This window comes from Brassica rapa, chromosome A10 (genome assembly GCF_000309985.2).
Source record: "Brassica rapa cultivar Chiifu-401-42 chromosome A10, CAAS_Brap_v3.01, whole genome shotgun sequence".
Lineage (NCBI taxonomy): Eukaryota > Viridiplantae > Streptophyta > Magnoliopsida > Brassicales > Brassicaceae > Brassica > Brassica rapa.
In genome coordinates this window covers 10,180,215-10,194,106 of record NC_024804.2, presented here as the reverse complement: position 1 = coordinate 10,194,106, position 13,892 = coordinate 10,180,215, and the positions used below count along the sequence as shown (strand labels likewise).

General features: G+C 27.5%; 2 protein-coding genes across 2 annotated transcripts; one reads left to right on the top strand and one right to left on the bottom strand.

The window, feature by feature from the left end:
* Positions 1-2,065: 2,065 nt before the first annotated feature.
* Positions 2,066-7,697, top strand: LOC103844877. Its single transcript, XM_009121701.3, has 3 exons — positions 2,066-6,549; positions 6,624-6,710; positions 6,844-7,697. The coding sequence occupies exons 1-3, from the start codon at positions 6,211-6,213 to the stop codon at positions 6,943-6,945; spliced, it is 528 nt and encodes a 175-aa protein (XP_009119949.2). The 5' UTR covers positions 2,066-6,210; the 3' UTR covers positions 6,946-7,697.
* Positions 7,459-13,468, bottom strand: LOC103844876 (flavone 3'-O-methyltransferase 1). Its single transcript, XM_009121700.3, has 4 exons — positions 12,995-13,468; positions 8,255-8,565; positions 8,083-8,147; positions 7,459-7,973 (listed from the first exon to the last, which is right to left on the bottom strand). The coding sequence occupies exons 1-4, from the start codon at positions 13,402-13,404 to the stop codon at positions 7,671-7,673; spliced, it is 1,089 nt and encodes a 362-aa protein (XP_009119948.1). The 5' UTR covers positions 13,405-13,468; the 3' UTR covers positions 7,459-7,670.
* Positions 13,469-13,892: the final 424 nt, after the last annotated feature.

Genomic DNA, 13,892 nt, shown 5'->3' with positions numbered 1-13,892 from the left:
ATCACTTGAGGTATGGTTTTGGAATGTAGAGTTTGTGTATCTAATATAATATAAATAAATACTTTAAAATTTTTAAAATAGTTTCAAAAATAATTTTTTAATTTCAAAAAGAAATTCAAAAAAAAAATTTATATAAAAGTTTGAATTTGAAAATTTACAATTCGAAAACTATATAAAAAAATTATTATTATTTTTTAATTTAATTTAATTTTTTATTTATTTAAATAAATATATATAATAAGGGTATAAGAGTCTTTTGCGTATTAATGAAGAATATATTTGTGAAATGTCCATTTAGTGAAGATAAACATAAATAATAGAAATAACAATATAGTAAAAATTAAAATTCCTCTAATTTTTTGGTGAGATATCCTTTAAAATTTTTATTCATCGAATGCATCTGTTTTTGTAAATTAGTGCATGTCAATTTTTATTTTTTTTAAATTGCTTAACCAAACAAATATTCCTTTTTGTATATTCAATTATTCACACCAACCAGAACAACAACCACAAGAAAAAGTCAAATCACAATAGTTTGATATTTTATAATGTATATGTTCTGATAAACACATGTTACTTTAGGGTATGATTAAGCTTAGTATGCCAAACAAGGAGAAGCATCTCACCTACCCCTTTGAAAGTTGTGTGAACACTTCTGAACATTGATAGAACCACAGAGTCTCTCACCCATAAGTATAGACGACAATCTCTTTTTATTAAAAATACATGTTTTAGAATTTTTGCATATGTTCAAAAATATATTAAATTTTGATTATCAATACATTGATTTTTTTCAATTAACTATTTCCAACAACTTTTAAACCATAGAATCTCAATAAACATAATTACTATTTTTGAAATCTACAATTTATTATTAATACATTAAAATGTAGAAAATATATCTTTTTAAAACAATTTTTTTCTGAAATGTGGATCTTTCGGAAATACATGAATATTTTTAATTTCGGCTAGTATTAGATTTATGTTTTTGTCCTTTGAAATTGTAGTTTAATTTACTGAAGAAAATGGAGTTTAATATAAAAAGAGATATAATACATCATATAAATCAGCAATTTAATTTCACTATTTATCAACGTTCTGTTTACTGTCCATTGAAAATTTTAGGTTTTTTTATCAAAGAACATTGTGTTATATTATAAAATTTTAAGAGTATAGTATGTAAATAAAAACATTGTACAGTTACAAATTACAATGATTTAGTGGTGTATGAACAACCTGCACCATAGATCTTTTTCCAAATATACACTGGACCATAACCAGACACCCATATCTATGTAGGTGTTCAGTAAAAATATAAATTAATTTCGTACATTAGATAGATCGAACCTGAAACGAGTTGGCATCCCAATCCCATCTCTTTACCAGGACCATAAAGTCCCACACTTTTATCAGGATTTTGTGAGTGTCTTATGTAGATCTACAAGTTTTGTTGTGAGTTAACATATAAAAATGTCAAAAATGATGTAGCATTATTAAATAGTATAATAAAACGATACTATTATACTATTTTAAATTACTTACAGTAAATCTCTAAAATATATGGTTTATAATAAATGATTAATGATATATTTATTATTAAAACTGAAGTACATTTGAAAATTGTTTAAAAAACTGAAACATGGATAACAATATAAAAAGAAGAATAATGTTGTTTGGAAACATGAATATCAGTATATTAAAAAAAGAAGTAATGGATTTATGTTATTAAAAAAAAATTGGAAGTCCATTATATTACGTTAAATTATCTATATGAGCCTGTTTTAAAATACACGAAAATGGTCCAATCTAATTATCTAAAAATAATTTTTTATCTAAAATAATCATAAAACAAAATTCAATTTTATATACATATTTTAAATCAAAATAATAATTTAAAATTGATTAATATCAAAAATGTATTCAAAAATATACATATATTCAAAATTTTATTTTTACTAAAATAGTTTCCAATAAACATTATAAAAAAAATGTTACCAATATATATAAGAAAAATACGATACAAAGCACAATTTCAAACACCAACTTAAATTATGGTTTTATATTTCACATTAAGTTTTAAAAATATAATATATGTGATTATTTTTATGATGTTACATATAAAATACAATTAATTATATGATTACTTATATGATGGTACATATAAAATATGATTAATTATATGATAGCACATATATGATATATAATAGTGACATGAAAAATAAATAGCAACATATTTTTGAAAAATACACCTGTGCGGACGCGCGGATCAAAATCTTGCTGATCTGATGTTAACTGCTTTAACATCAGCTAAATATAATCGGTACATTTGACATTAGTTTATACTATATGAATCTGCATCAGTTAAAGAATGTATAAACATTTTTAATCTGTTATTGTCAACTTCTTTTTATTCCAAAGAAGATGATAAACAAACACGGGACATCTCAATTTTCAAAGTCCTATAAGAAAAAAAAAAGGAAAGAATCCAAAGTACCTACTCCACCGTGTTAAGTGATACATCAATGTTGACAAAAAAAAGTGATACATCAATATCACAGAAACGTTTTGTCTATTATACCAATAAGTGGGATGTAAAAAGTGTTATCGATGTAAACCTATCACCTTTGGCACCTAAATAATTTGTGACGTAAACCTAAAATAAATGATAACTAGAAATGATTTGCACATCCTTTTTTTGAACTGAATGAGTTGTACATCTTTTCGGTCGGTTGCACAACATGAAACTCAAAGCTAATGATTCGGTACATTTCTTATTCGTGCATATAATATATTTATATAGGAGAATTTGTCAAATATGATTAAAAACTTAGTTTTAATCCCAAAAGTATATTCAAACTTGAATCAACTCCAAAAATAATCCAAAAGACTATTGAAACAACTAGCTCATGTGATCAAACAAAAACTCAGAATTCATTCTTACAATATAACCTCATAAAGTTTTCTGAAGTTATGTAAGTCTTAGAAAACTTTTTTAAAGTCTTCTCATATAGTAGATTTTAAAAATAATTTATAAAGTTTATAAACAATATTTTGATGGGAAAAAATTGAAATCATGCAATTATAAACATTTATAAATGATATAAATTAAGATATAGTAAAATTGAATTGTTTTCAACAAAGACGAGTGAGTTTAGTATGTCATTGTATTAGTAGGTTAATGGTTTGGTAACATATGTTGTAGTATTATATGTATTTTTAGGGTTAGATTTTGAAAGATATTTTTTCTGGAAAATTAAATTTTTGCTTATTTGTGTTTAATTTTGTGTATATTAAACACATTTAAAGGTTATTCTAAATTTTATGAATTGTTTGTTTTTAATTAGTTAGTTATTTTGAATTTAAGGTTTAAGTGACTTAAGTTTTCCAACAAGTAATGCACTAGAAGAATTTTGCAAAAATCTTCTCGGCGAATAGTAAATTTATGGTCTAGAAAACTTTCAAGTAAGTCTTTTAGGAAATTTTCTATTAGAAGATTTACTTGAAATTCTTCTGAATCAAAATATTTAACCTTATTGAAATTTTTGTCTCCCTATATAGAGAAAATTATACATTCTCTCTCTTCTTCGCCAATAGCTGCAATAAAAATATAGTGTTTCTCATTTTAGAACTCTCCATCCTCTTTCTAAACTCTTTAAACTTAAAACACCAAATTTTATATCAGTTTATTGTTATCTCATGTCTTCTCACTGATTAATTTTATTTTTGCAAGTTTTTTTATTACATGGTTCTCATCTTCTACTTCTTTAATGGTAGATCTATAAATAATATTTTTTTTTCATTTGGTAATCTTTTGTTGCTTATAACTCTTTTGAAGTTTTTCTATGTTTTGAAGGTATTTAAATGCTTTTGGATATGCATGTCTTTCTCATTTTAGACAAACTTGGAAAACTTTCTGGGAAGTCTTCTTGGAAATCTTATAACATTTAATGCACTAGAAGACTTCCTGAAAGACTTTCTATAAATCTTCTGAAAGACTTTTGGCGGAGTCTTCTCCCATTTATCTTTTTTCATAACAGATCTGAGTGTTTTGGTAAGTTTCTATGTCTGATTTTCGTTCATTTGATAACCTCTTGTTGCTTAAATCGCTTCTCTTTTTCACAAAATAAACTGTCAAATCTCTCTCTTATCTTTTAAAACTTGAAAACACCAAACTTTATATCAATTTATCATTTTTTTATCTCATATCATTCTCACTAATTCATCTTGTTTTGTAGGTTTTTCATTACATGGTTTTCATATTTCACTCCTTTAAAGGTAGATCTATAAATCGTATTTTTTCATTTGGTAACCTCTTGTTGCTTAAAGCTCTTACGTTTTGAAAACTCTTTAGGTCGCTTTGAGCTCTTACCTTATTTTTGAAGCTTTTCTATATTTTGAAACCATTGAATGCTTTTGGATAAGCGGGATTTTCAGATCTGAGACAGACTTGGAAGATTTCCAAAGAAGTCTTTTCGGAAGCCTCGAGAGTCTTCTAACATTTACTGCACTAGAAGACTTCCAGAATACTTCCACGGAGTCTTCTAGCAGAGTTTTGTCCCAGATCAAGTGGAGTCCAAGCTTTTCTTTGTGGAGGAATGATCCTATAATAGTTTTGTTTATGTTATATTTTGTGATTCGTAAGTGTGTACTCTTTTAGTTGTGAATTCTTTTGTAAATTTCAAGAGATATATTAGTGAATTTTTTTTTGGTAAATATCTTCATGTCTACAATATTATCTTGCCAAAAGTACTTGACAATATTGAAATTTATTGATACAACTTCAACAGCAAAACACAATAACATAAGAAAAATTAGTCAAATTTACTACAACTAAGGGAGAAAATTTGTCAAAAAAACTTAGTAAAATTCACAAAAAGATCAAACATTACATTAGTTCAAACATATAACAGTTTCACTAGAAGTCTTCCGGAACACTTCTTCTCAGAATACTTAAATTTCAAGCGAAAAATTTAAGATGTAAAATTAAAATTTAAGCGGAAAACTCAAATTTTAAGTGAAAATTAAAATTTTAAATTTCATGGAAGTTAAAAAGTATATATTATGATCTAAGAAGACACATTAAACCATATGACTTAATATTTTTGAAGTTACTTAACACTTTTAAAAGTTAAAACACATATCTTAAAAGTTCCTTAACAAGTATACAAAAACTAGTGTAGAAGAGAAGTCTTCTTGAATTAGCTAGAAACATTGATAACATGAATGTTGGTAACCCCATAATTAAAAATAAGAAGTTATGAATTTAATTCAGGAACTACAATATCGACTAATATACATGAATTAACAAGAAAATATTAAAAAAACTTTATTTAAAAAAATGATAATTTATTAAACATTGACGTAGAAGTTCTTTGGAAGTCTTCCTTTGTACATATTGCCTTACTTTTGTTTTTGAAAAAATATTGAAAATACCAGAGAAGATTTTTCCTGGTAAGTCTTCTAGGATAAACATGTTAGTTTTGCAATTGACCGAACTGTGTCAAAAAAATTAACTTTTCTAGAAGACTATACACAAAAGTCTTTCACGAAAAAAATAAACTTAATATTTTATTTTTGATAGAAAACTTCCATGTAAGTCGTCTCAGATTACTTTTTACAACTGAAAAATAAAATTTAAATATTTAATTTTAACTAGAAGACTTCTATGTAAGTCTTTCGGCATAAGACTTATACGGAAATCTTCTGTGATAACCAAAGGTTAACCAGAATCTCGGAATAAAACTCTGAAAGACTTACATGGAAGTTTTCTAAATAAAATTAAATATTAGCCTAAAAAATAGCCTAAAAAAATGGTTCCTAAATTTTTGAATTTTTTCTTAAAAAAAGTATTTAAGAAATTATTTTTTTTGAAAAAAATAATTTTAAATTTTATTAATATTTTAATTATTAATATTTATTTATTTTTTATATTTAATAAATAATTGGGTAAAATTATAATGAGTGTGTATAATTACTATTTACCCTTTTAATGGAATTTAATTTGGTTACTTTGATCTTTTTTAGGCTATTTAAGAAACAAAAATTTAAAAAGACTATTTAGGAGATTTGCCTAAATTATTTAGTTTGAAGGTATTTTTACAAATTTTCTTTATTGTATTTTTTGTTCTCAATTTTCGCCGAGTATGTTATCGACCGAATAAAGCTTGTTTCAAAACGTTCCGGATAACTAAATGGGTCCATTATGGGCTAATGTTACTAAGGCAAAAAGCTTTGCTAATTGCAATTGATCCTTCTAATTTCAATTTTCTCAGTAGTCAGAAACAAGTCAAACAATTGTTCTGGAAGTACGACGTTTGGACTTGCACTCTTCTCAAAGGAGAGAACATGGAGACGAAGAAAGAAGAAGTGACTCCTCTCAAAGGAATATTATGTCTGAAATCCAGACAAGACATGAAGAGAATCGAGGAAACAGAGGACTGCTTCATCCTCGATTTCAATCCTTTTGATTCTTTTGACGTTAAGAATCTCTCTTTTGCCGGTGATCATGAGGGTGACAAAGATCTGGCTATCATCCATGAGTCAGGCCAGGTTTGAGTTTTGAAACTTATACTTTGTAGTTCTTTTTTTTCTTTTGGAAAAATTGATAGAATCTCTTTGAACAGGTAGCTTGTAGAGATTTCCCACATCCAAGACACCTTTGCTTGAATTTTCCCTTTGGATCAACTCCTAATGCAACCCATTGTCATCTGGTATATACTTCAGTCTCATTTTAAGTAAAGGGTTTCAAGTAAAAAAAAAAGTATGGAATGGATTATATTGGTTCAAGACTCCTATGAAACTGCCTTTTATATTAACAACAGAGGTCAACATGAATATATGCAGTGTTACTGTTGCATCTGCGATAAGCCTGCTCCTTGTGCACAGTGGATGTCTTCGCATTGCAGTGCTTCAGCAGACTCTATGGAGTGGAGAACTATGGATTGACAAATGCGTAACTATTTACATCTTTTGTTATTAGATTATCTTTTGTTCACAGTCTCCTTTGCATTTAGACCTTTGAATTGATTAGTAGATCAACAACATAGCTTTTGAAGACTTATGTAATCACAATGCCTAATTACTTAATATGAGATTTGTTATGTGTGTGCGTGTGCTCTTGTTGGAAATGCATTTGCTTAGCTAAATTGTTGCTTGCTGAGAGGTTCCAGTACGTACGTCGATAAAACGGGGAATATTTACAGTGTCATGAGTCGATTTCAACGTCCAGAAAGCATAAAACACATTATTGGTCCCAAGCCGGGACGGCCTGCAAGTCATGTTCTTTGAATCATTAATTTGGGGACAGAATGATATTTATATATTAACCACATGAGTTTAATAGACTGAAACAAATGTAATGTTTAATCATGTCATGCCAAATCTGGACCCTAGTCCCAAGTCCCAACTTGCAAGCTTTAATATACCTTAAGCTTTTTGCCACATCAGTCTCAAATCACATATATAGAGGATTGTTTTATATTATTCTTAGAAATAAAAACACAAGTACAATTTATTGATAAACAGGTCGCACGGCAACCATGATTAAGCATCATAGTTTAAGACTTTAAATCGGAAAAGATCACATAAGTACAACAATTAAGCTGGTGAAGTAGACGTACAAGAGAGAGCATGCATGCTTATTTATAAAGCACCACTAAGAAAGCTTTTTCTCAGATCTTCTTGAGCAGCTCAATGACGTGAACACCAAAAACGTTGCAAACAACTTTGATGCCTTCAAAGCCTGATCCTTTGGCTAATGCCTCATACTCTTTCTCGGTTCGTTCTTTGCCTCCAGGATTGAGAGCCAACATAATGCAATCGACATTGACTACTTGTTTGGTCGACAGGCTCGAGTCTAGTGTCTCTGGAAGTATACACTCTGCCAAGATCACTTTTCCATTCTCTGGAAGCGCCTCGTAACAATTCTTTAAGAATTTTAAACAGTGTTCGTCACTCCAGTCATGGCATATCCACTGTTACAACAATGAGAAGAATCCAAAGAGAGTTATTTGATCATCATTTCATTATAATGCCAAGAGTTTTCAGTATATGTAGTTAATTAGTATTATTTCGGATCCGAACCTTCATGAAAATAGCATCACCTTTGGGAACACTTACAAACATATCTCCTCCAACATGCTCAACACCTACAAAATTGGTTTAGAATCCAATCTTCATCAAATTTAAACACAAAAACCAGGATTTTGCAACATGCCGAGAATATGTTAATATTAAAAAAAGAAGTTATTATTACCGGGATGAGAAGGAGCATCTTCGATGACATGAGGGAGATCAAAGTTGATGCCTTTAAGATTAGGGTACTTAGAGACAATCATTTTGAGAGTAGCACCAATGCCACCCCCGACATCAACCAAGGAGACCAAACCCTCAAAACCATTATAGGTCTCAAGAATCTTCTTCATGGTGATGGTGGAATGGTTAGACATTCCATTGTTGAAAACCTTGTTGAATCTCAGGTCAGTCCCATGGTACTCAAACGCGCTCATGCCATAAGCTTTATTGAATGGAATCCCACCATCAAGAACTGCATCCTTCAAATAGTACCTGCAACAAAACTCTTTGGCATGAGTTTAACAAAACAAACAAACAAACAATCTCTCCTTTAGCTTAACTAACCCATCAACATTTTTCTTAAAAGATCAATTAAGTCTTTATCACTAATTATAAATGTGTTCTGAAATTGTATGACACAATTTGCATTTATATTATAACTTATTGAAAACTATCAAATATATATTATACTGTTGAGACATAGTCTTTTCTAATCCCCTATATACAGTAGAATCTCTATTAATTAATAATCTATAAATTAATTATCTCTATAAATTAATAAATTTTGCCAGTCCCAACTTGGTTTCGTTCAAAATTTGACAAAAATCGTTAAAATAATAAGATAATAATTTTTTAGAAACTTTTATGCAAATATATGGTCCCATTAAAATCATAAAATAATAATTTATATCTATGCATATTTTATATAAATTAGTATGTTTTATTATAATGTTTGTTTTATACTCACAATGGAATTATCTTTATATTTTCTTAACATTTAATATTTTTGATGAGATTTAGTAATTTTATATTTAAAACCACATTTAAGTTCTATGAAATATATATATTATATACACCAAATAATATAATATAATTAATATAAATGTCAAATTTCAGAAAATGACGATATACACTAAAATCAAATATTTTTCTTATCTTTTAATAAATATATCTTAAAATAAGAAATCTAAATAATGAATTTTTTTAAAATTAATATCTCTATAAATTAATAAAATTTCAAAGTCCCAACATTATTATATACACCAAATAATGTAATAAAATTAATATAGATGTCAAATTTCAGAAGAAAACGATTAATGTCTATACACAAAAATCAAATATTTTTGTTATCTTAGAATATATATATCTTAAAATAAAAAATCTAAATAATGAAACTTTTAGAAATTAATATCTCTATATATTAATAAATTTTCAAAAGTCCCAACATTATTAATTGTAAAGGTTCTACTGTATATGATTTGAAGATCATTTAAAAAGATCTAACCTTCTATTTTGTATTAATTACATTTTAATTTTACTGAATTGTCAGCATTTTATTTTAAATCTCTATATTTGATTACGTGGCAGTCTTACAACTAATTTGGACAAACTTAGACCAACTTTTTATTCTCTAGAAAAATTTATTAATCAGACATATAATAAATTCACAGCTATCTTTATGCATATCAGTTAATTAACTACACATATAACCTTAGACCAACAATTTTTTTTGACAACATTAAAAAGTATTCTTACACAACTTATTAAGATTGATACTTATGACCCACTGCCATATCCCTTATACAAATTAGACATAATAATAATTGTCTGCATTGTTTTGTTAAGATAGTTATACGTTGTTATGCTCAAAACATATTTGTTTCAACTGTTTTATTATTCTGTACTGTCATGTACAGAATAATTCTTCGTTGGTTTTAAATTGTATGTTGGGGCATGTCCAAAACATCTATGTAGGATGATGGTGCAACGCCAAAACGTACAAAACGTACATGTAGTTGGTTAATCCATTTTAGTTGAGTATTCAACTATTTTTTATACCGGACCAGATCAAAACAATGATCTGTCGACTGATTAGAAGTCAATTAATTTTCTTATTAGCCTAGAGAGAAAATGTAAACCAAATACTAAATCAATACACGTTATATACAAGTTGACTTCAAATCTGTATTTGGCAATATACAACTCATTTGTATTAAATAAAAAATATCTTTCTTACTATTTTTTTGTTTCAAAGTATATATGAATCAAAAGATATATCGTCATAAATATATCCTAACAAATAGGAAAAATCAATATATTTATGGAACATATGAAAGTATATATTCCAAAAAAAAATATTCTTTGAAGAAATTATATCACAAATTTATATATTATGTTCGGTTATTACTTTGAAAGATGGGATCTATTTTCAAAAATTATTTTAGGTTTAATTATAAAATAAAAAAACTTTGATTACATTAAGTACAAGTTAGTATAGTAATATAGTTATACGTAAATGAATATGATTCAGTATATAAATTGATCCAACCAAACAAAAAGATTAAAATATATTAATGTAGTTATACATAAATTACATAATATAATTGATGATATATATATATATATAGTTCAGTTTATTGGTATGATTTTAATATTTAAAACGTTAACTTGAATAATTTTTTTTTTAACTAAAGACTTTCATTGACATACATTTTTGCTAAAATTTAGTTATTTATATTGTTAATCTTTTTTGTTTTCATCTCATGAAATTATAATCTTATAATTTATTTGTTAGTTATTTTGAATATTTAAATTAAATAGAAAACATCATATTTAAAAATTATAGTACTGTTTAATAAATTCAAATTTTAATCATACAAAATTAAATTGAAAAAATATTATAACAGATAAATATAGTTTAAGTTTTTGGTATAAAAAAACTGACAGTATATAGCCCGAACCAAACCAATATATATATATATGGTTTAAATATGGTATCTAATTCTTATAAACCAAAATACCAAAAAACTGAACTGAAACCAGATCAAAATCTGTATTGAACAACCTTACCTGACATATATAATTTTTACACTCGTCTCAACCCACGCAAAGCGTGGATCTCAACCTTGTAAATCTATCTTATTAAAGTAGAAGTACTTTAAGCTTTTGTTTGGCAACATAGATAGTAGTTAAAAAAGTATAGTGTTGTTTGGAAATATTAATAGCAGTAAATTAGAAAAAAAAAACATAATGGACTTATGCTATTAATAAAATTAGAAGTTCATTACATTATATTAAAAAGTAATGGGCTTATGTTACTTGATATATATATTCAAATCAAAATAATAATTTAAATTTATTTATATCAAAAATTCAGTCAAAAATATACATATATTCAAAAATTGATTTTTACTAACATATTTTCCAATAACCATTATAAAAATGTTTTCAATATATATAAGAAAATTACAATACAAAGCCCAATTTCAAACATCAACTTAAATTATGGTTTTTATATTTCATATTGGAATTTAAAAATATAATATATGTGATCATTTATATGATTGTACATATAAAATATTATTAATTATAAGATTACTTATTTAATGGTACATATATAATACGATTAATTATATGATAACACATATTTTTGTAACCTATGATGACACATATGAGATATATAATAGTGATTAGGGGTGGGCGTTCGGGTTCGTTTTCGGGGTTTGTTTGGGATTTCGTGTTTAGTTCAAATCTTTGAGGATTCAGTTTGGATTTGGATAACCAATTTAAATTATTTTAAAATTTATTTTATTATTTAATTTTAAAAAAAATCTATAAAAAATAGAATATACTACATATAAATTTAGATAACATATGTTAGAGTACCTAACTTAACATATAAATTGGTTTGGTTTAAATATTTGGATAGATAATTAATAATTATTTAAGTAGTTTTAGAGTTTTGAGTATATTTTAACTATTTAGATATTTACGTTTGATTATTTGTATATATTTTCAAGTATTTAAACAAACTTAAAAGTATCATATATATTCTAGATGTTTTTATATAATATTAAATCTAAAAATAATTAATTTATATAAGTATATAAATCTATTTTGGATACCCAAAATACTCCGGTTCGGATCAGATTAAGTTTCAGTTTTTCAAATACCAAAATTTTGAATAATTTGGATATTTAATCAATTTTGGTTCGGATTTGGTACTATTTATTCGGATTGGGATCCGTTCGGTTCTTCGAATTCGAGTGTTTTTGCCCAACCCTAAATAGTGACATAAAAACAAATAGAATCATATTTTTAAAAAAATATATCTACGCGAACTCGCGGATCAAAATCTAGTTAGTATTAAACTAAATAGTCGGTTATTAGTTTTCCCCCAGTAAAAAAAAGCAGCATGCATTCGCCACAATTTGTATCTCAATATAATTCTTAAACTTAAATAGTATTACTTTCTGATTTGTAACTCTTTTGAACAGAGTTAGATAAATCCTTTACAACGGAGGGACCATTGTGTTTTCTTTATACAACGTAAGCTGATCTTGATTGTGGCCACACGTAATATTAGATCGATAAATGGACGCTCTAAAAGCAAGTGATGTCGGCCATCTTATTGATGACCAATCCAACATAGTACCCCGTACTTTGAATTTATGCCTTTTTATCTATTTTTTTTTATATATTATTTTTCCTATAATTTATTAAAATTATTTTGTTCTCCAGTCTGTTTAATCGTTGTAACCAATGATATGACCGGTATACTTTTGGTGCAGTAACAAATTAAGGTCTTTGCACTGTGTGGATCTCACTTATGTATATTATTATTAAGTACATCAACCAAGAAGCATAACTTATAAAAAGTAACTGATATGATAATTTTCAGTGTGGCTTCGTAAATACTTACCAGCTTCCCATGAAGACCTTGTCATGATTCAGGAGACAGAGAGGAGCTATCGAGACGCCATCTTCGTTCTTGATGAAATATTTGCAAACTGGACCAAGCCCGTAAAGCCGGTCGACGCCGTCGGGAAGTGTACGGACGGAGCAAGTGAGGACGGAGTAAGCCGTAAGAAGACGGAGGATACGGTCAAGCATGACCGGAGCTTCGGGGTTTTTGGTCGGAAGATGAGAAGAGATCTCAGATGCAGACATGGGAGAACAGTTCCTGGCCATGATCTCTAGAAGATCGAGCTCTATAGCTGATTTTAAAGCCATAGGGAGAACTGAGGCACTGGCTAACTGTATGGCAAAGAGAGCAGTTTCGTCGTCGGTGACTTGCACTGGAGTTGAATGTGTCTCTGCCGTTGAGCCCATTTTCGTGAAATTTCTGAGATTTTAGAATGCTTTGTTTTTGGGTTTCGATGTGTGATATGTGAGAAGTGGTCTATTATATAGGAAATATGCATGGGGGTTAGGTTTCGCAACATGTCGTGCTGTAACGTATGTCCACCGCTAGATGTCTAATCTCACGTATATTATGATATTATCGATTTTATACTTTTTTTACGGATTTATTTTTAGTTCAGTTGCTTCTCAAACAAACTCATACTATTAAATATAGTTGGACTAAATATATATGCTAGATTCTTTTTTGTCTAATATCGGATGTAAGACTTGGGTTGTCTATTTATCATAACAATTTTCCTCACAAACAAATGACCACATAGCGTCAACTTGTTGTGATAAACTATATGTTTTCATAGGCCAAACGCTTAACGCTTTACTAGCTATCTATAGCTGATTTAGATGTTCAACTCTTCGTTTATTATGATATTATCCGCTTTATATCTAAGTCCTCACAA

Excerpts from the sequence above, each read along its gene's own strand:
- LOC103844876 (XM_009121700.3), bottom strand. The coding sequence starts at position 13,404 with ATGGGCTCAACGGCAGAGACACATTCAACTCCAGTGCAAGTCACCGAC. Across the intron at positions 8,566-12,994 it reads AAGGTCTTCATGGGAAGCTG|GTACTATTTGAAGGATGCAG; the intron begins GTAAGTATTTAC and ends GTTTTGTTGCAG. Across the intron at positions 7,974-8,082 it reads GTGATGCTATTTTCATGAAG|TGGATATGCCATGACTGGAG; the intron begins GTTCGGATCCGA and ends TTGTTGTAACAG.
- LOC103844877 (XM_009121701.3), top strand. The coding sequence starts at position 6,211 with ATGTTACTAAGGCAAAAAGCTTTGCTAATTGCAATTGATCCTTCTAAT. Across the intron at positions 6,550-6,623 it reads TCATCCATGAGTCAGGCCAG|GTAGCTTGTAGAGATTTCCC; the intron begins GTTTGAGTTTTG and ends CTCTTTGAACAG. Across the intron at positions 6,711-6,843 it reads ATGCAACCCATTGTCATCTG|TGTTACTGTTGCATCTGCGA; the intron begins GTATATACTTCA and ends GAATATATGCAG.